Source organism: Mus musculus, chromosome 17 (assembly GCF_000001635.26).
Source record: "Mus musculus strain C57BL/6J chromosome 17, GRCm38.p6 C57BL/6J".
Lineage (NCBI taxonomy): Eukaryota > Metazoa > Chordata > Mammalia > Rodentia > Muridae > Mus > Mus musculus.
The window spans coordinates 45,454,874-45,476,757 of NC_000083.6; the positions used below are offsets into that span (position 1 = coordinate 45,454,874).

General features: G+C 46.9%; 1 protein-coding gene and 1 pseudogene across 5 annotated transcripts in view; one reads left to right on the forward strand and one right to left on the reverse strand.

The window, feature by feature from the left end:
- Nucleotides 1-20,235, reverse strand: part of Spats1 (spermatogenesis associated, serine-rich 1) — a 31,879-nt gene extending 11,644 nt beyond the window's left edge. For 3 of the 5 annotated variants that reach the window (NM_001357832.1, NM_001357831.1, NM_027649.3), the window contains exons 1-4: nucleotides 19,926-20,065; nucleotides 9,554-9,707; nucleotides 6,289-6,437; nucleotides 2,285-2,446 (exon numbers count right to left, since the gene is read on the reverse strand). In NM_001357832.1, coding sequence (NP_001344761.1) covers nucleotides 2,285-2,446; nucleotides 6,289-6,437; nucleotides 9,554-9,707; nucleotides 19,926-19,941 — 481 coding nt within the window. In that variant the 5' untranslated portion in view covers nucleotides 19,942-20,065. Of the gene's footprint in view, nucleotides 1-292; nucleotides 457-2,284; nucleotides 2,447-6,288; nucleotides 6,438-9,553; nucleotides 9,708-19,925 lie in introns of those variants that run through there. The other 2 variants (XM_006524918.3, XM_011246605.2) reach the window with 2 other exon arrangements.
- On the forward strand, nucleotides 10,872-11,431 carry Gm9104 (predicted gene 9104; annotated as a pseudogene).
- Nucleotides 20,236-21,884: the final 1,649 nt, after the last annotated feature.

A 21,884-nucleotide genomic window follows, 5' to 3' on the forward strand; every position in this document is an offset into this window, starting at 1 on the left:
GCCTTTAATCCCAGCATTCAGAAAGCAGAGGCAGGCAGATCTCTGTTCAAGGCCAGCCTGGCCTACAGAGTTGAGTTCCAGGGCAGTCAGGGCTACACAAAGAAAACTCACAACTCTCCATAATTCTAGCCCCAGGGGATCTGATACCTGCTCCTGGCCTCCACTAGGCACACATGTAGTTACACATGTAGGCATACCTGTAGGTAAAATACTTAGACACATAAAAAATGTTTTTAAAAAAATGAAGAGGAAATGCAGGGTGGGAAGAAGGGTATGGCACAAGCATAAAGACCTGAGGTCAGATCCGCAGTTCTCATGCAAAAGCCAGGTGCAGTGTATCCTCTGTAACCCCAAAACTCATCAGGCTGAGATGGGCAGATCCTTAGAGCTTGCTGGCCAGCCTCTACAGCCACGGGAGTTCAGTGAGAGACTCTGAATCAAGAAGGAAGGGAGAGTGCCAGGGCATCATGCATGCTAGGCAAGCACACTACCAACTGAGTGCCATTTTATTCTATGATTGATATTTTAAAAACTAAAAACAGAGACGTGTGCTACGCTCTCCGGTCGAGTCAACTGGACAAGCCGAAAGGCTTAAAAGTCACTCATGAGGCAAAAGAGTTTCAAGGAAGCTCTCCTGGAGTCTAGTGTTCTCTACCCATACATTAATTTTTCATTCCCGAGTTCCATTACCGCGCTAGTCTAGAGTATGGATCCACGTGCTCTCTTTCAGTATTTTCCTATAAGTGCTCTGACATGGCTAAAGTCTTCCGCCAGTGTTCCAACAGTCCAAGGGTGTCCTTGACCAAGATCAAGGGTTTAGAATTCAGCAAGATTGTAAAAGCTAAGTCACTCCCTTACACAGGAATTTACCATCACTTAAAAAGAAGGAAGTTTCAGACCAAAGGAGAAACCAGAATAGATACTATAGCAGAGTTACACCCATACACACGTATTTACAATGGCCTAAGGGGAAGGTGGACTATACAAGAGACTAAAATAGGAACTGTGGCAAGGACGCAAAGCCCTTGACCCTGGCTTCTAGGATTAGTGAATTTTAGGTGGAGCCCTTGTTGATCCCAGCTGTTATCAATGTATTCTATCCTGGGTGGTTCCCGTTAGACCTTTTGTGTTTATGTTCCTCTGTTTTATGTAAGATTCCGGTTACCTCAATTGTACCTTGCGAATATGTCACCCAACTTCCTTATTGTCCTCTGCATAAAAAGTCTGATGCTCGAGTTGTAAAATTACACTCAGATTCCACACGAACTCTCCTTCGTGTGTGTCTGTCTGTCATTCATCCACGCTTTGCCCACCCGCGTCGAGAGACCCCGTTCCACGCAGACACAGGGACCCAGAAGGTCTGTGGCAGACGTGATTATCATAAGATACTGGATTCGCTAGTTCATCAAGTCTGTGTGTGTGTATAGCATTCTGGCTTCAACTCCAAATTAACACAAGGAGTAAAACATTGGAGTGACAAAAAAAGCAAGTTGTGTACACTCTGGGTCTTAAGTTATTGGTGGTGGTGGTGGTGGGGTGTGTGTGTGTGTGTGTGTGTTCTTTATCCAGACAAATCAAAGCCTGGGTTTGAAAATCTTTGTCCTTCACGTGAGTTTTTACAAGAGAAGTTGCTCCTTCTTTTTGCACAGCTTCTACAAAGACCTTATTCATCACTGAGGCGTTGGCAGCCTCCTCCTCCATGGGTATTTCTGTAAGAAGCGCCCTCTGAGGATCTTTTGAGAAGCCAATTCAGAGTGAGTTGAGAGGGAGAACTCACCAAGTTACGAACTAAGGTGCTGCATGGATTTAGATACGGCGTACGTATAGATATTTTCGTTGTAGTAAATTTAAAAATAGCACTTTATACTTCATGCCAAGGCTTACTTTAGATGTATGTGAGTGACAGGTGCCCTCCAACTGAAACATGCATTATTTCCTTCGGACTTCAATGAGGCTGCTATTAACAATCTGAAGGGACTCATCTGGCGACTTAAATGCCACATTAGCATTTCATGAGAGTCGGAGAAAAACAAAAGTGGACCAGCATGCATTCTGGGCCCTTTATCAAAACCTGCCACCTGGAACGAGGCTCTCTGCCTTCCTGTCTTCCTGGCTGCACTGTGGGAAAACAGGATGGCCCTGCAGAGCTGTTCCCAGCCAGAGAAAGCAGGCTCCACAGCTGGGACTTGCTTGCTTTCTTTCTTTCTTTCTTTCTTTCTTTCTTTCTTTCTTTCTTTCTTTTCTTTTCTTTTTTTTTCCACCTTTGATGGAGGAAACACACTACCGTATTTCTTCTTCCCGAGGCTGTTGTCCACTGTCCTCTCTGCCACAGACCTCCTGTTGCCCCGGAAGACCCCATTGAAGAAGCACTGCTTTCCAATGTGGTAGGTGTGGATGTTGCTGCTGAACCTTGGATAAAATGTCCACTCAGGACGCTGCCCATCTTCTGCAAGACATCAGAAACCCTTCTGTTAGCGCTGCTCCAGGCCCTCAAGACAATTAGATGACAAGCTGTTAAACCCACCCCTCCTCAGGCCCTATCGGCTTACAGCCCTCTCACATACACACATTTTTTTCTTTAGATTTATTTTATTTATTTTATGTATATGAGTACAGTGTCACTCTCTTCAGACACAGCGGAAGAGGGCATCAGATCCCATTACAGATGGTTGTGAGCCACCATGTGGTTGCTGGGGATTGAACTCAAGACCTCTGGAAGAGCAGTCAGCCCTCTTAACCGCTGAGTCATCTCACCAACCCACATAAACTTTTTTAAAAAATGTGTATGAGCCTTTGTCTGCAAGTACACATGTCCGCCACACATGCATGCAGTACCCACAGAGGCCGGAAGAGGGCCTTGGGTCTTCCTGGACATGGAGTTACAGGTGGTTATGAACCACCATGTCAGTGCCAGGAACGAAACCCAGGTCCTCAAGGAAAACAGCCAGTGCTCCTGACCATGTATGCAGTTTCACTATGTAGTCCAGGCTAGACTGAACTTTTGTGAGGTGTGTGCACGTCTGTATATACATGTATGTTCAGGTAGGTACATATGTGTGAGTGTAGGATTATGTAGCAAAAATCAGCATCAATGTCTTCTTCAATTGCTTTTTCACCTATTTTAAAACAATTACTTTTGCTTCTGTATGTTTGGGTGCTTTGCCTGCTTGTATGTCTGTGTACCATGTGTCTGCCTGGTGCCCATGGAAGTCAGAGAAGGGCACTGACTCCCCTGGAACTGGAGTTAAGCTGTTAGCCACCATGTGGGTACTGGGAATAAAACCTGTGCCCTCTGGAAGAGCAATCAGTGCTCTTAACAGCCATACTACCTCTGCATCCCTGTCCATCTTACTTTTTGAGACAGGATCTCACACTGGACCAAGAGCTCACTCATTTGACTTGATCGCTGGGATCTTCTTACCCCTGACGTCACTGGGATTATGGGCACATACTCTCGTGCCTACCGTTTCTTACATGGTGCTGGGGTCTATACTCAGATGCTCATGCTTGTGAGGTAAGCTTTACCTACTGAGCCATCTTCCCAGCCCCCAGCCTCGATCTCTTGATCTTCAGCCTCCTAACTGTAGGTATGCACCACCACACCCAGCTAAACTGGAGACTTTCTCCGTGCATAAAAGCCCTTGGTTCTGCATCAGGGGTAGCATCAAACTCAGGGAAACTAGGCACGGGAGGAAGAGGAGGAAAGTTATTCAAGAAGCTGCTCAGTTGTAGTTTTCCTTCCCTTTCAGAACTCACCAAAGTTACAGGCTCACACATGCTACAGAGGCTGGGAAGGGTCCTAACATCCTCCCTGTGATCAGCCGTCCCTCCAGTGGCTGTGGGGAGAGGGGGGATGCGCACTATAGATCAGTTCTGGCAGCCTATCTGGGTGCAGCATGGTCCTGGCCCCACATGTGTGGTGCACCACAGCGACCTGTGGACACACAGCCACCAAAGAAGGGAAACCACTGTGCTTCCTCAGGCTAGATACTGGCCCTTTGGGTGCCCAGTTCATTTGAAACTGTCCTTATAAAACTAGTTAAAGTGACTAAACAACAAAAGAATCCAGTCGTTCTAGAGCTGCAGGAGAAGCCCCTGGGTAGCCAGCGAAGAGCAGAGGTCAGATGGGAGGCCCGGGGGCTTGGGGTGTGTTCTGATAGGAAGCCCGGGGGCTTGGGGTGTGTTCTGATGGGAGGCCCGGGGGCTTGGGGTGTGTTCTGATGGGAAGCCCGGGGGCTTGGGGTGTGTTCTGATGGGAAGCCCGGGGGCTTGGGGTGTGTTCTGATGAGAGGCCTGGGGGCTTGGGGTGTGTTCTGATGGGAGGCCCGGGGGCTTGGGGTGTGTTCTGATGGGAGGCCTGGGGGCTTGGGGTGCTCCCTGCACTCCGCTTCCTGACTGCGAGTGCTTGTGTGGAGGACTTGAGTCTCTCTGTAACTTCATTTCCATCTGTAACTCCAGTTCTGGGCAACCTGATGCAAACAAACACTCATACATGAAATAAAAACCATCAGTCCTTTAGGACGAGAAAAACAGCAAATGCGAACAGCCACACAGGCCTGAAGCACTGTTACAGGGGAAGGTCTGGGACCCATGCAACTAGAGAGGACATGCTCTGCATACTGCAACTCGGCTGTTCTAGCGTGTCACTGGATGACTTGAGAAATGCGTCACTGGGTTGCTTCACTCTTCTCTGAATGCTGCTGTATGCTGACACAGACCTACACAGAGAGGTCAATGGGCTCAACTGAGGGGATCTCAATTCACCTAGGACACATCTCTGAGCATACCAGTGAGGGCTTCTAGATTAGGTTTACTGAGGTAGAAAGGCTGGTATGTAGACAGAATCCTGGGTTGAATAAAGAGAAGCAAGCTGAACATCAGCCATCCTATCTATCAATCTATCCATCCATCCATCTATCTATCTGTATATCTACCTAACTACTTATCTATCCATCCATCCATCCATCCATCTATCTATATATCTACCTATATATCTACCTACCTATCTACCTAACTATCTGTAGCTTTCTTTCTGTCTCCTCTATGTGTGTCTGTCAATCTGTCTCTGTGACTCCAACGTATCTGTCTCTGTCCCTCTGTCTGTCCCTCTATCTGTCTCTCTGTGTGTCTCTGTTTCTCCCTATCTCTCTCTGCCTATCTCTGTCTCTCTGTCTGTCTCTCTCTGTGTTTCTCTGTCCTTCTGTCTGTCTGTGTGTGTGTCTCTGTCTATCTCTCTCTGTCTCTTTGTCTCTCTCTCCCTCTCCATTTCCTGAATGTGGACACACAGTGTGAGTTGTCTCTATGTCTTCCCGTCTGCTGTGTGGTCTTTTGAGTCAAAACAAACCCTTAACTATTTTAAGTTGTTTCTTCACAGGTGTGAAAAGTAAGTAGTAATTAGTCCTATGCACACCGTATGAGGGAGCAAGCTAGCCAAGCACAGTGTCAAACAGTTAGCTTTATGTTCTGTGTACATGTGTGTGCATGCTCTTGTGTTGCATCATCATGGTGGGGGCCAGAGCACAGCTTCCAGGAGTCAGTTCTCTCCACCATGTGTGTTCTGGGGATCAAGACTCCGGGTGGTCAGACTTAGCCACGAGGACCTTAGCCCACTGAGCTGCCTTGCCCAGCCCCTTAACTTCTTGTGCTAAGTAGAAAGAGTATACTTTATAATGATGGAATTGTGTAGTGTACTAAATATCTGAACCAATAGTGTAGTTATTTATCATTATCAGATATGATGTGTGTGCTATGCTTTTATATAACTGGCCAGCAGTAGCACCATAGACATAAGTCACGTATGCGTTACAACATTAGGAAAGCTATGACATCACTAGGCAATAGGAAGTTTTCATCATATTTTGGTAGAACCACTGCCATGTATGCAGGTCATATGCAACATATGAATGCTTTTGTGTGTGTGTGTGTGTGTGTGTGTGTGTGTGTGTGTGTGTGTGTGTGTATATACACAGGTCATATATACATTTCAAAATTCAGTTCTTCACAGCTATAGAGCAGAATATTGTTGGGGAATACTGAGTAAGAGGGTTTGCATTCTATACACTTTTATATTTCTTTAGAACCTTTTATGGCTCTCACATGAAGGCACTTCAGGTTTGAAAACCGTAGGACCACACCTCCCACCCAGCTGTCATGAGAACCGGAGAAGAAACATGCTAAATGCTTAGCACTGGGCAGAGGAGGTCTTCTGTGACTCGTCCCACATCAGGGCAGATTTCTTGAAAGGTCCCGGGGGCAGAGACCTGTGAAAGAAGGCCCGGGGCCACTCACCTGTCTGTGAATTGAGCAGGCTGAATTCCTCGGGATATTTTTCCTTTGGGATTTCAGGCAGCGAAACTTTTGAGGAACGATTAGACTGAGCAGAGGAAGAGGAGGAAGACGAAGAGGAGGAGGTCTTCTGACCCAGCTCCGCAGCCGTGCTGGAAGGCAAGTGGAAGGGTTAGAGTCATCACTGTGCTCAAACCAGAGTCTGTGCCAGCCAGACTCTGATCTTCTACTCATAGTACATGAGTCCTCATCCAACAGGACTGGCCTCGCTTCTCTATAAAGTCCCTGAGTGTGGTTTACTGACTCACAGCTTGGAGGTTCCTATTCAAAAGATGTGCACTTTAAAACAGTCAGGTAAAGGTGTTTGCTGCACAGCCGGAGAACCTGAGTTTGATCCCTGGTAACATGTGTGGCAGAAGGAGAGAACAAACTCCTGTGAATATCCTGTAGCCTCCAGGCATACACTGTGTCACACGATGGATGGATGGATGGGTGGGTGGGTGGGTGGGTAATGGGATCTGATGCCCTCTTCTGGCATGTAGGTGTATCTGCAGATAGAGCACTCATACATATAATTTTAAAAAAAGAAAGAAATCTTTTTAAAAACAAGCTGAAAACATAGCTAATCAATTAGGAGCACTTGCGATTCTTACAGAGAGCCCTGGTTCAATTCCCATCACCTACATGGTAGCTCACAACCACCTATAACAACGGCTCTAAGGAATCTGATGCCCTCTTCTGGCATCCACGGGCACCAGGCATGCATGTGGTACTTAAATACATCCATATTTAAACAAATTAAATAAGAAAAACAAACAAACAAGGCACTAGCTCCTCCGGAAGTCAATCACAGAATTGCTACACGATCCAGCAGTTCTCTCCTACCCCTGGGTGTGTGCCCCAAAGCACAGAGAACAGCAGCTCAGGCAGACACTTGTGTATGAATGGACAATACAGAAGAGTAATAGCTCTGCCGATCCACCAACAGGAGGTGATCAGGTGAAGTTCAGCGTATACTTACACAAAGGGGTATAACTCGGCCTACAAAGGGGCGCAGTTTGCAACATGCTATAATTCAGGTGAGCCTTGAAAGAATTCTTTGAAATAAAAATTAACCAACCACAAAAGGAAAAATCAATACGACTCCATCACTATGAGAGCAGAGAGTAGATGAGAGGTTTCCCAGAGCTGGAGAGGGAAAATACTGCTCTGCTCAATGGATACAGAGTTTGCATTTGGGATGATGAATTGGTTTGAAAACAGGCAGCCCTGGTGGTCTTAAGGCCATCATGAATGTACTTAATGCCATTTTACTGTGCACTTACAAAGGGACAACATGCCTTTGTCGTATTATATGTGTCCTAAAGATTTATTTCATGTGAGTGTGTGTGTTGTGTGGGGGTGCATGTGTGTGTGAGAGAGAGAGAGTGTGTGTGTATATGTGTGTGTGAGTGTGTGTGTGTGTGTGTGTGTGTGTGTGTGTGTGTTTGCCTGCATTGTAAGGGTACCATGTACATGCAGTGCCCATGGAGGCCAGAAGAGGGCATAAAATCCCCTGGAACTGGAGCTGTGGTGGCTCCTGGTGAGCTGTGGGCTTCCATGTGGGTGCTGGGAACAAAACCTGGGTCCTCTAGAAGGGCAGCCCGCGCTTTATTTTTTAACCACTGAGCCACCTCTCCTCTCCAGCTTTATTGTGCTGCGATTCACACCAGCCTCTCAGCTGCTGTGAGACTCGAACCAGTGTCCATGCAGGTGAGGGCAGTTCCCTCCCAGGCTGGCTTGCTTCTCTTACTTTCTCCCATCTTCCTGTGTTGCCTGAGCCTGAAGAAGGGGAGGGAGGTGAAACTGGAAGGCTCGTGGTCTTCATAAGAGGATGTGGATGCCTCTTTATAATTCTGATCTTTTTTCTTGCATCATTTTAATAATGCAGGACCGAGAAAGACCCAGCCCCTTGGCATTCTGACAAGTAAGTGTCCTACCCTGAGCTACTTAAGAAGTATTTAAAATTAGGTCTTGCTGGGCGTGGTGGCGCAAGCCTTTAATTCCAGCACTTGGGAGGCAGAGGCAGGTGGATTTCTGAGTTCGAGGCACAGCCTGGTCTACAGAGTGAGTTCCAGGACAGCCAGGGCTATACAGAGAAACCCTGTCTTGAAAAACCAAAAAAAAAAAAAAAAAAAAAAAAAATAGGTCTTATAGGAGAGTAAGATACATAAAATAAAAATGTGTTTATGCATAAGAAAGGGCTTTTATCGGGCTGGATGTATTACAGACATCAGCGCCAGGCGGAGGCTCCTGGGTATGGTGTTGTGGGCTTGATCCCCCCTCACAGCAAAAACAAAGAAAAACAAAACCTAACATCAAAATGTTAACATTTATTCTCTACAGTATGGAATTGTGACTTTTGTTTGCTGTAAAAGTGGTTTTATACTTTTTAATTTTTCTATAAGAAACTTTCATTATATCAAAAAAATTAGAAAAAGTTTTTACTGCTAGCAGAAATACAAATGGAGAAAAGTACCTAAAATATAAACACAGTTTTCTACGTAATTATAAATTCAATGTCAGTGTCAGGACGGCAAGATCAGGTATAGGCGCTTGCTGCCAAGCCTGAGGACCTGAGTTCAGTTCCTGGGGTTGAGGAAGAAGAAAAATGACTCCCAAAAGTTATCTTCTGACCGCCACATGCTGCTCTGCCAGGCACACTCATAAAACAAGTAAATAAATAAACCAATGTTGCAAAGTCATGGAGGTTTTTAATTAAGTACATTTCCAGGTCAACAGACAAAACAATGCCAGATCTTTCTTCCCCTTCTCTCCCTCGATGCCCAGGTACCATCTGTGAGCCCATACCCAGAAAGGTAATCATACTCTTGACTGTATTTCTTACAATAGTCCCTCTTTACTTTTCTTTCTTTTTCTTTTGTGTGTGTGTGTGTGTGTGTGTGTGTGTGTGTTTCTCTCAAGTTCTCCTTTGACCTCCATATATTCATAACAATATGCATGAACACACAGGGGGTGGGAGGGGAAATAAATAAATAAATAAATAAATAAATAAATATTTAAAAGCAAAACACCAGAGTCTAAGAGAAGCGATGCAATTTGCTGAATTCACTCAGTTTGTTAGTGGAAGACTTGGGATTTGAACCTGTGTAGCCTAGCTCTAATGTTCTTGCCTAGCAGGTCACACTGATCTCACACTACCAGCTTCTGGCTCACAGTTCAACCCAATAGTGTCGTCTCCTCCCCCGACCATGACATACACACTTACTCAGAGGGAGTCAACACCCTGGGAAGGCCTAGGGACTCAGTGACTCTCGGACCTGTTCCGTCAGAAGACGAGAGGCTGGTCCTTTTGTTCTGACGAGAGGACGTCCTGTTAGCCAAGCAACTTTTAGATTCTAGAGCATCACCGTGCTGGGTATCTGCAACACAGATGTCGACCACTTAAGTATATTGCTGGGGTATCACTTGACAGTCTGTTTTATTTCCTATATCATAATCAAAAGTCGGGGAAGGCAGGGATCTGGTGAGATGGCTTAGTGGGTAAAGGTGCTTGGAGCCAAGCCTGACAGTCTGAGTTCGATCCCCAGATCTCACAAGGTGGCAAGAAAGAGCTGACCCCTGAGTTTGTCCTCTAATCTCTACATGGCACCATGGCACCATGGCGCAAGCATGCCTGTACTCACACACTCAATAAATAAGTTCATACAACTGCTAGCATTTAGTATTTACTGTGTCCTGGGGATCATATTAGCCTCTCACACACAATATCCAATATCCCATCCAGCTCTCATAAGTTGTGTGTGTGTGTGTGTGTGTGTGTGTGTGTGTGTGTGTGTGTGTGTGTGTGAGAGAGAGAGAGAGAGAGAGAGAGAGACAGAGACAGAGACAGAGACAGACAGACAGACAGATAGACAGACAGACCGACAGACAGAGACTGAGCGCAGTGCAGAAACAGATTCAGGTTATATATACAATACACTTGCCTGGGCTCAGAAAGGAAACATCTAACTCCAAGTTTAACAACAAGCCTTGCGAGGCCAGAGTCTGGACTCCCAGCCACTAGGCCAGGCTGCTTGAGCCTCCACACCGCTCAGAGCACCTAGGTGTCACCGTACACTGTGTGGACACCTTGGTACAACTCTCCAGCATGTTTGCTCAGGTCAGAATGAATGAAATGAACACAACCAGTGGCCATGACCTGAAGAAGTGCCTTCAGAAGTGTCCACAGGTCACCTCCAATTATCAAGCCATTATTCACAAACGTAACCAAGCCACTCATTTGCAAACATAACTGCCTCCAGTGGCACCTCTAGTAGTGCCTGGCGTGACTCTGATCTCGAGCAGTATTTGAACAAATGTAAAGAGGTCAGCAGCCCGGGGATGGAAGTCAGCAGGCTGGGGGTGGAGGTCAGCGGGCTGGGCGTGGAGGTCAGCGTGCTGGGGGGGGGAGGTCTGTGGGCTGGGGGTGGAGGTCTGTGGGCTGGGGATGGAGGTCAACGGGCTGGGGATGGAGGTCAGTTGGAAATTCCCCACCTGGTGTGCAGGAAGCCCTGAGTTCCATTCCCAGACATAAAAAAGGCATGGTGGCTTTCAGCCGCCACAGCCATCTTCCAGTAACTCGCCAAAATGACAAACACAAAGGGAAAGAGGAGAGGCACCCGGTACATGTTCTCTAGGCCTTTTAGGAAACACGGCGTTGTTCCTTTGGCCACATACATGCAAATCTACAAGAAGGGTGATATTGTAGACATCAAGGGAATGGGCACTGTTCAAAAAGGAATGCCCCATAAGTGCTACCACGGCAAAACCGGAAGAGTCTACAATGTCACCCAGCATGCCGTGGGCATCATTGTCAACAAGCAGGTTAAGGGCAAAATTCTGGCCAAGAGGATCAATGTACGGATTGAGCATATCAAGCACTCAAAGAGCAGAGATAGCTTCCTAAAGCGGGTGAAGGAGAACTACCAGAAGAAAAAGGAAGCCAAAGAGAAGGGCACCTGGGTGCAGCTGAAGCGCCAGCCTGTGCCACCCAGAGAAGCACACTTTGTGAGGACTAATGGAAAAGAGCCTGAGCTGTTGGAGCCCATTCCATACGAATTCATGGCCTAATGTACACAAAGAAATAAAATACCAGCACCAGGAAGAAAAAAAAAAAGTCATGGTGGCCCTTGCCAGTGATACTAGCACCTGGGAGGTAGGGACAGGAAAATCAGAAATTCAAGGTCATCCTCAGCTACATAAAGTGTTCAAGGTCAGCCATTGTATCAAAAGGAGGAGAAAAAAAAGGGGGAAAAAAAAGGAGACCCCCCCCAGCCACCCTTAATGACAAAGGAGTCCTTTAAGTCTGAGACTGTCACATGGAAAGATGAACTGTTGTTTGTTTTTTTATTTTGCTGTATGATTTATGTTTTTGTAAAAGTTGATCTGTTCTTTATCATTTTAGAACAGTGTGTGCCCTGTTCAGTTACTTTTAAAATAAAATATGTATTTATTTTATGTATAAGAGTACACCGTAGCTGAATTCAGACACACCAGAAGAGGGCACCGGATCCCATTACAGATAGTGGTGAGCCACCATGTGGGTGCTGGGAATTGAACTCAGGACCTCTGGAATAGCAGTCAGTGCTCTTAATCATGGAGCCATCTCTCTAGCCTGTTCAGTTACTTTTTTTAAAGAGCTTTTTAAAATTATGTGTATGTGTGCATGCCTGTATGTGCACTACATGTGTGCAGTGCTCATGGAGGCCAGAAGAGGGCGACAGATCCCCTGGAACTAGAGTTACAGATGGTTGAGCCACCTTATGTGGGTGCTGGGAACCAAACTCCAGTCTCTGCAGGAGCAACAAGTGCTCTAACTGGCCCAGCCTCCTCTCCACCCCTCCAATTACTTTTTTTTTAAAAGATTTATTTATTATTATATCTAAGTACACTGTAGCTGTCTTCAGATGCACCAGAAGAGGGCGTCAGATCTCATTACGGATGGTTGTGAGCCACCATGTGGTTTCTGGGATTTGAACTCAGGACCTTCGGAAGAGCAGTCGGTGCTCTTAACCACTGAGCCATCTCTCCAGCCCCCCCCCCTTTTTTTTACTGTATTTCTTTGTGAATAACTTCACAGAGCACAAAAGCTCACTAGACACAATGTAATTGTGGTAAGAAAATTACATACATCAAGAATCCTCTCAGAGTGTGAAGTCTATCCTTAGGCTCTGCCCTGGTTCCCCTGCACAGGACCTCACTCTACACAGTTCCTCCATGAATCTCCACTATCTGTCAACAGGACTACAGAGCAGACAATGTCTTCATCACCTCTTAAATTCATATACCCAGAGCGATTCCGTCTCTCCACTCTGATCAAGTGTTTACCCATCGCCTAACTCTTCATGTCTGCCAGATGTGGTATCACACGCCCACAGTTCTACTTGGATGGAAGCTGAGGCAGAAAGAGCCCCGAGTTCAAGATTAGCCTGGGCAGCATAGTGATACTAAGGGAGGAGGGGGGGGGAATAAGAATGGGGGAGGGAACGGGGAGGAAGGAAAAAAGGGATGAGAAGAAAAGAAGAGGAAGAGGAAAGGGAAATGGAGAGGAGGAGAGGGAGGGGAGGGGAGGGTTGGGGAGGGGAGGGGAGGGAAAGAAGAGGTACACACACATCATACTCTTCACAGGAGTATGCTTGTGATTACAAACTTCAAAGGTCAGCTGAGCTGCATCCTGTCTTCAAAATCCCCCACTCCACCTTCAGAGTTTCTGGAATATGGCACAAGACCTGGAGACTTGTAACCATGGCAGATTCCCAAAGCCTTGGGAGCCAGATCCCAGGGCAGCCATAGGTACAGTGAAACCAAGTGGTTACCAGAGATAAAGCCAGCAAAAGGAATGGGAAAAGGACAGAGGTGTGAGGAGGGTAGGGCAGTTTCCAGCATCCAGAGAATGAACCATCTTTCCTCGGCCACAAAAGAGCCAAAGAAAAGCATACAGACTCTACTCAACAGGATGCAATTAGAAATCAATAAAAAAGACAGTCCCAAGCCAAAACCTCACCATAAACTTGGGAGCTCAAACCACACTGCTGAATAATTCACCAAAAAGAAATCTTGATGGAAATCACATTAACACTCAAACCTATGGGATTCAACCAAACAGTAATTAGAAACTGGTATTCTTAAGTGCAAATACTGTATTTCACCGAGTAGAAGACACTATCAATTTTAACAACATTGTTTTATGCACCACAAAGAACAAAGGTTGTCAGTTGACGACATGATGCTTCCTGACCTGGGATTCTTTATTTTGTTTTATTTCATGTGCACCATGTGAGTGCAGTTCCTGAGAAGGCCAGAGAGGGCATCAGATCCCCCGGAACGAGACAGAAGTGGTTGTGAGTCACCCAGTGTAGGAATCTAATTCAGGTCCTCTTCAAAAGCAGCAAACACTCTTGACCACCGAGCCATCTCTCCAGTCCAGATGACCTAGAACTTTTACTTTAGTCCCCATTGAGGCATTTTAGAGGTCTTTTAGACCTGGGTGTAGGTTTTAATCATACTGACACATGCACATACAGATAATAATTGGGGCTGGGTGGTGGTGGCACAGGCCTTTAATACCAGAATTCCAGAAGCAGAGGCAGATGGATCTCTATGAGTTTGAGGCCAGCCTGGTCTCAAGAGTGAATTCCAGGATGGCCAGGGTTACACAGAGAAACTATGTCTCAAAATATTAATAATAATAAATTAAAAGTTTGGTGATGGCACACACCTTTAATCCCATCACTTGGAGGCAGAGGCAGGTGGATATTTGTGAATTTGAGGCCAGCCTGCCCTACAGAGCAAGTTCCGGGACAGCTAGGGCAACACGGAATAGGGAGGGAGGGACGAACAATTGATTAAGGTATCCTTACACCTTATTTATGTTCAAAAATCTGGCTACTAAGTCATTTTCCAGCCCAGTCACTGATCTCCGCATTTTCTACCAATAGAGAACTCCGTGCACTAAAAACACATACTGTTCTCCTCTGTCTCCGGAATGTTCCTCCAAGCCATGGAGGCAGTTGACATGCTTCAGTGCTCACACAGCAAAGACATGACTGTGGCACTCCTCTCCATACCTGGAGAGCTGGTGACACCAGCTCTAACTTCAAAAACGCAACTGCAAGGTGGCTCAGCAAGGGACAAGCACTTGTCCCTTAAGCCTAAGTGACCTGAGCCCCGTCCCCAGAGCTCGTATAAGCTTGGAAGGAAAGAACTGAGACCACAGACTTGTCATCCAACATCCACATATGCACGGAGAAGCATGCACCTGCATACGCAAACACACAACAATTCTACAGCTACATATTTCAAAGCCAGATGTAGTGGCACGTACGTTTGTAATTGTAGAACCCATTCAGTAAGATGGAAGATAGAGACAAGGGAATTGTCTGTGAGCTCACAGGCCAGGTTAATCTGGAGTACAAAGAAACATGAGAGACCCTGGAAGGAGGATCAACTTCTGAAAGTTGTTCTCTGACCTCCAGATGTGTGCAGCGGACATCACACACACACACACACACACACTCACCACACACACAGTAGTTGACCCCTATGGATAGTATCAGAGGGTCTTGCCCCTTCATAAGTATTTTGTCTGTGTTGGGATTCTGGGAGATTTTTAAAGTACTACATCACCCTGACCCGTGAACACTGAGTTATATCTAAGATTTTAGCATATTTACTAGCTTTCTTAGTAAGTTTTACAGTAGCAAGACTCTAATAAAATAGTGGCCCAGGGCTTCTGGGATGGGAAAGCTTGTCCAATGCAAGGGTGGCCAGAGCCATCTCTAAGCTAAATGTCACAGTCCCCATCTCAAGCTGAGTACAGGATCTCCCTAGGAATACCCCTGTCTCAAACGAGGGCTGGAGGCATTAAACATGGCCTCAAGATGCCTCCCACTGCCCAGGCAGAGGAAGAATGCCTTCTGGCACTGGTGTTGGCCTTGCTCTAGGGAAGCAAATCACCTCCCACGCTCCCAGCTCCCAGCTCCCAGCTCCCAGCTCCCAGCTCCCAGCTCCCAGCTCCCAGCTCTCCCAGCTCCCAGCTCTCCCAGCTCCCAGCCCCAGCCATCTTTTGCTGCTGAGCTCAAAGGCTGATGAGGAGGACTATGTGCCTCCAGAAGGTCACCATTTTTCCAGAAACCGGTACAAATGCCAAGTAAGTTATGACTCTCGACAACACTGTAAGATGAAAAAATATGACGATAACTTAAAAAACAAAGAGGGGGCTGGAGAAATAGCCCAGCTGTTAAGAGCCCTTGCTGCTCTTGCAGAGGACCTGAGTTCATTTTCCAGTACCCTCTTCTGCAGGCTCAGAACCACCTGTAACTCCAGCTCCAAGGGATCCAGCACCCTCTTCTGGCCTCCGTGGCTGAGTGCACTCATGTATGCATACACATAACATTCAATTTTTTGTTTGTTTTTCAAGACAGGGTCTCACTGTGTAGCCTTGGCTCTCCTGGAATTTGTTCTCTAGACCATGCTGGTCTTGAAGTCAGAAAGTCACCTGTTTCTGCCACCCAAGTGCTGGCATTAAAGGCGTGCACCACTACTGCCTTGCCATATTAACTTTTTAGTAAACATTTTTTAAGGCCAATGGAAGATTCTAGAGATCAGAAAGGAATTCACGAGGGAAATGGAATTTGGAAGGAAATCGGTATCTTTGGTGCCATCTGTGATACTCAAGAGGATCTGCACTACTTTGGGTGGAAACAACGCCTTACATAACAGTACATTCTCATACTTGTCTCCTCGACTAACTCAAAACCCTCTGTCTGGCGGGGAGAAAAATAATGCAGGCAGCAAACCATGTTGGCTCAATATGGAGTGTTTTTAGTTTTAAATAACTCTCATTTACCTACTTCCTGCTTTATCTGCTCGACAAGCAAGCTAAAGATCTAGGGTGAGTGACTATTAAAACACATCAGTCCCCAGCCCAAGTTGAGACCCATCCCATGGACAAGCACCAATCGCTGACACTATTAATGATACTGCCATGCTTGCATTCAGAAGTCTAGCATAGCTGTCCTCTGAGAGGCTGCACCCAGCAGCTGACTCAGACAGATGCTGACCCCCACAGCCAAAGAGTGGATGGAGCTTGGGGACTCTTATGAAAGAATAGGAGGAAGGATCACAGTCCCCAGAAGGGGACAGGAACTCCACAGGAAGACCAAAAGAGTCAACTTACCTGGACCCTCAGGGCTCTCAGAGTCGGAAACAACAACCAAAGAATATACACGGGTTGAGCCTAGGCCTCCCCATACATATGTAGCAGATGTGCAGCTTGGTCTTCGTGTGGAGTAGGGGCTATCCCAAAAGCTGTTGCCTGTCTGTGGGATATGTTCCACTAGCTGGGCTGCCTTGTCTGGCCTCAGTAGGAGAGGATGTGTCTAGCCTCAAAGAGACTTGATGTTCCAGGGTGAGGGGGTACCGGGGTGGGGGGGGGGTCCACCTGCTCAAAGGAGAAAGGGAGAGGGAATGGGAGAAGCAGTGTGTGCGGGATGATTGAGAGGGGGCTAATGAGTGGGGTGTAAAGTGAAAGAAGAAGAAGAAGAAGAAGAAGAAGAAGAAGAAGAAGAAGAAGAAGATTTTTAAAAGATAAATCAACCCAACAGCAGTAAGGAAAGTAATGGGCCCTCCCTGCTGAAAAAAGGCAGATACCCACACATTGTACGAGGAGCTAGCTTGTGAGGCTCCTCAGTTCCCCAAGACCTGGACTCCCTGTTAAACTGAACATTCAGTATGTCTCCTGAAAGGAATCCCCTATTACAAAGCATGGATTTCCCCACCCCACCCCTCCAGCTTAAAGTGGCTTCCTTCTTACTCCAAACCAGATTGGAGAAACAGGAAGTTCTGAAGCTTAAAGCTAGGTTCCCAGGACTGGAAATGCAGCTCAGTTGGTGGAGCATTTGCCTAACATACATGAGGCTCTGGGGTTCAAGCCCGAGCATGCACCATGCATGGGGCCAGACATGATGGCGCACACCTGGGAGGTGGGGGCAGAAGGACCAGAATACAAGGTCATCCTTAGCTACGTGGCAGGTTTAGGTTAAAATGAACCACATGAGATGGGGAAGGAATGGCGGCTGAGGACAGCTGGAATTCCCACGCTATCTCCTTGCTATCTTGGCCATGATGGGCAGTTAATGGGCTGAGGTCCTCCAGCTACTTCCAGCCCAGTTTACAGCCAAGGATGGAACCGCTCCTACATCTGTTATTAAGGAGAATCACATAAGAAGACCTGGGACCAGGAGTTACAGAGACAAAGTTTGGAGCTGAGACAAAAGGATGGACCATCTAGAGACTGCCATATCCAGGGATCCATCCCATAATCAGCCTCCAAACGATGACACCATTGCATACACTAGCAAGCGTTTGCTGAAAGTACCCTGATATAGCTGTCTCTTGTGAGACTAGGCCGGGGCCTAGCAAACACATAAGTGGATGCTCACAGTCAGCTATTGGATGGATCACAGGGCCCCCAATGGAGGAGCTAGAGAAATTACCCAAGGAGCTAAAGGGATCTGCAACCCTGTAGGTGCAACAACAATATGAACTAACCAGTACCCCGGAGCTCTTGTCTCTAGCTGCATATGTATCAAAAGATGGCCTAGTCGGCCATCACTGGAAAGAGATGCCCATTGGACAGGCAAACTTTATATGCCCCAGTACAGGGGAACGCCAGGGCCAAAAAGTGGGAATGGGTGGGTAGGGGAGTGGGGGGGGGGAGGGTATGGGGGACTTTTGGGATAGCATTGGAAATGTAATTGAGGAAAATACATTATATATATATATACACAAAAGAAAGAAAAAGAAGACCTGGGACCTAGGAGACTGGGAACAAGGCTGAGACTTCTCCAGCCCCTTTTGCAGTACACTGGCTACTTACTGACCTGCAGTCATGACAGCCTGAGCCTGGATTCACCCCGAAGGGTTTGGGGGAACTGTACCATCGTCTGGACTCTGTACCCTCAAGAGAAACATGCTCCCATTCTTTCTCCTCTTCCTTAAGAGCCAGTTATGGAGTAAGAGCATGGGCCTGCACAAACCTGCCTTGGAGTGCTCAGTTCCACCTGAAGTGCCCCAATCTCATAAGTAATGCCGCATTTCTACTAATATCTGAGCAAGCAAAAACATGGATATGGACAGACCCTAGGGCAAAGCCCAGACTCTGTGCTTATTAAACAAAGCACGAGGCAGCTCAAACCCCTGGCTCCCTTTACTCGTTTACAATATACTTCCCTGCTGTTAGAAGCTCCAGGCAACCACACAGTCAGATCTCTGCCTTGTCTTGTTGTTGGGACAGGGTCTCACGCAGGCGAGACTGGCCTCAAAGTTGCTGTATACCATGAGAATGACCTTGAACACTGCGATCCTCGTGCCTGCCTGTCCTGCACAAGCACTGCACGTGTGCAAGCGCCAGCTTAGCTCCTCTTTTTGATGGAAGTCTCTGACTGATCAGATCTCAAATGTAGACATGAGCTCATTGTGTGTAGCCCCTAACTATCTGCCTTAGCTTGGATCTGCAATGCTCTCCAAAAACCCATGTTTTAAAGATTTAGCTCCCAGTCTGTCATACTGTTGGGATGATGGGACTGTTTTAAAAGTCAGAGGGCATGGAGGTGGAGAGAGTTAGAACCCTTGATGCTCTTGCAGGGGGGGGCGGGACTTCTATCCCCAGCACCACGTGGTGGTTCACAGCCATCCATAACTCCAGTTCCCGGGTATCCAACGCCCTCTTCTACCTTCTGCAGGCACCAGACGCAAACTCAGTATACATACATACAAACAGGCAGGCAAAACATACATAAATAAAATAAAGACAACTTTAAAAAAATAAGAAGTCTTGGGTCGTTGGGGTGCCTCTGAGTGAAAGAGTGGGACCACAGCCATCCCTTTTACTCGTCATTATTTCTTGACTAAGAGGGAGACGCTTTGATGATTGCCACTATGATATGCCACCAGAGGGCCAAAGCAACAGGACCTTGACCATGAGCCACACCTGGAATGTCGGGGGCCTGTGAAGCAAAAGATGGAGAATTCCGGGCTACTCTGGGCTACATATGAGGTAGCAGTGCTTAGTCTTTAAAAAAAAAAAAAAAAAAAAAACCTATAAAGCTATGAGTCCAATAAACCTTTTCTCTCCATAAGCTTATACACCCATCCAACCTTTTGATTTCCCAGAACTCAATTGTATTTCTTTTCCACCTTAGTCATGCCCAAGTCGCTTTTCTCTGGAACCTTCTGCCGCTCTCTAGTACAGGCCGCTCTTGAGACAGAGGGAAGTTGGCGGACGGGATTGCCATATCCAGTATTCATGGGCTCACCAGTTCACACAGTGAAAAGCAATCGGACCCAAAAGGTGCTTGTTAGAAAGGCTATCATTCAAAACCAACAGACCCCATAAGTCATTGAAATTCAAGAGGCAGCGCAAGGGAAAAACCTAAATCTCACTGGACCTCCTAGCGGTGTTCACGGGTTTGAATGTCCTGCCCACTCCTCCTCCTCCTGACTCAGGGCTCCCGAAAGTACTCGCCCCGCCCCGTCCTTGGGTCTCCTTTCCACCTCTGAGTCCCACCCTACTTCCCTGGGGGAAGCCCTTCATCTACCCTTGGAAGACTCCATGGAGGATGTGGCCCAGATCAACGCACCAACTGGCAGCGGAACTGCCAAATACCAGGATGCAAAGCGAAAGCAAGGGCGTCTACCACCGCCTGCAAGGCTCGGTCCAGGGTTGCCAGGACAACGCGCCACTTCCCGCGAGCTGGCGCGCTACTCTTGACGCACCTATCTTCCTGCACCCGGCGCTCCGGCCTGGGTTGAGGATGGAGGTCTCAGACCTCAGAGCTGCAGAACCTCAGGATTTTGTTTTAGTTTGCGGCTCTTTTCCAACAACTGTCATTGCTACTTCTGTCACCTCGGGTGGCCGTGTGCGGTGCACCCTCTACAGAGCTTGCAGATGTCGGTGTAGAATTGGCATCCTGATTAGACAGGATTCACCCACCACTTACCGCTCCTTTTTCTGGGCCAGGCGCCCTGCTGGATGCTGTCTTGCCTCAGCAGCCAGCTGCGTTTTTCAAAATAGAAAACTGACTTTGAACAAAGGCTCGTTCAAGGTCATCCAGAAAACAGATTCACTCCCAAGTTCCACCCTTACAAAGCTATCTTTCTCTCCATGGTATAGACTGAAATTTATCTTTCTAACCCTTTCCCTAATAAATCTCACATAGAAACGCCCCCCATCCCAAGCTTAGTCTCTAAATTTATATTGAGACCTGGTTTGGGGGCTGGGCAGTGGTGGCACACGCCTTTAATCCCAGCACTTGGGAGGCTGGCTGAGGCAGGCAGATTTCTGAGTTTGAGGCCAGCCTGGTCTACAGAGTGAGTTCCAGGACAGCCAGGGCTACACAGAGAAACCCTGTCTCAAAAAAAAAAAAAAAAACAAAAAAAGAAGGAGGAGGAGGAGGAGGAAAAGAGAGAGAGTAATTAATATAATTATTCATATTTACTTGTGTGCTGTATGCATGTGCGTGCACATGTATCAGGGACTCACTTGCCCATGCATTTGTATATGTCAGGTGTCTTCCTCCGTTGCTCTCTGCCTTACATTTTTGAAATAAGGTTCTTGCTGAACCCGGAGTTCACTGTTACAGCAAGGAGTCCCAGGGAACTACCTATCTCTGTCCCACCAGCTTATAGATGTGCCATATGGCTTTTAGTAGGTCCTGGGGTTTGAACTCAGGTCCTCGGCTTGTGCAGAAAGCACGTTACCCACTGAACCCTCTCCACAGAGTGGTTCTGTTGTTAGTAATTGCATTGATTGCAAAAGAAACAACAGAAGGAGTATAGAAATCTTGAAACTGAGCTAGCCAAATATTGCTTAGACGGAGTAGATCCTCTCCAGGCCACGCCCTAACTGAGGAGTCATCCAATAGGAGACGGCCACTGGGGTTATAAAAAAGAAGCCAGAGCTGGACAGTGGTGGCACACACTTTTAATCCCAGCACTCTGGAGGCAAAGGCAGGTGGGTCTCTGTGAGTTTAAGGCCAGCCTGATCTACAGAGCGAGTTCTAGGACAGCCAGAACTATACACAGAAACTGTCTCAGGAAGAAAGAAAATGAGAAGGTGGTAATGTCAGAATGGCCACTGGTGGGATCAAACAGCTGAATATTGTCAGTTTCACAGGATTAATTTTAATTGTAAAATAGTAGTATTCCTATCAGGGACTGCAACAGGTTAAAGGCACTGACAGATTAGAAGACACCATCTCTCTCTGGGGCAGGAGCAAAGCATTGTTAAAGTGCTGTTAATTGCAGCTGAAGTGCCTTTATATAGTGATAAATCCTGTTGTAAGCATCCCTTTTAATGTGATTTTTTTTCCTTTATAAAAAGCTAAGACATTGGGGCCAGAGTGGCTTGACTTTTATTTTATTGAGTCAGGGTCTCTCTGTGTAGCTGCAGCTAGCCTGGAACTCTCTATGTAGACCACACTGGCCTCAACCTCACAGATTTGCCTGTCCCTGCCTCTGTGTCCTGAGTGCTGAGATTAAGTGGCTTGACTCCCCAG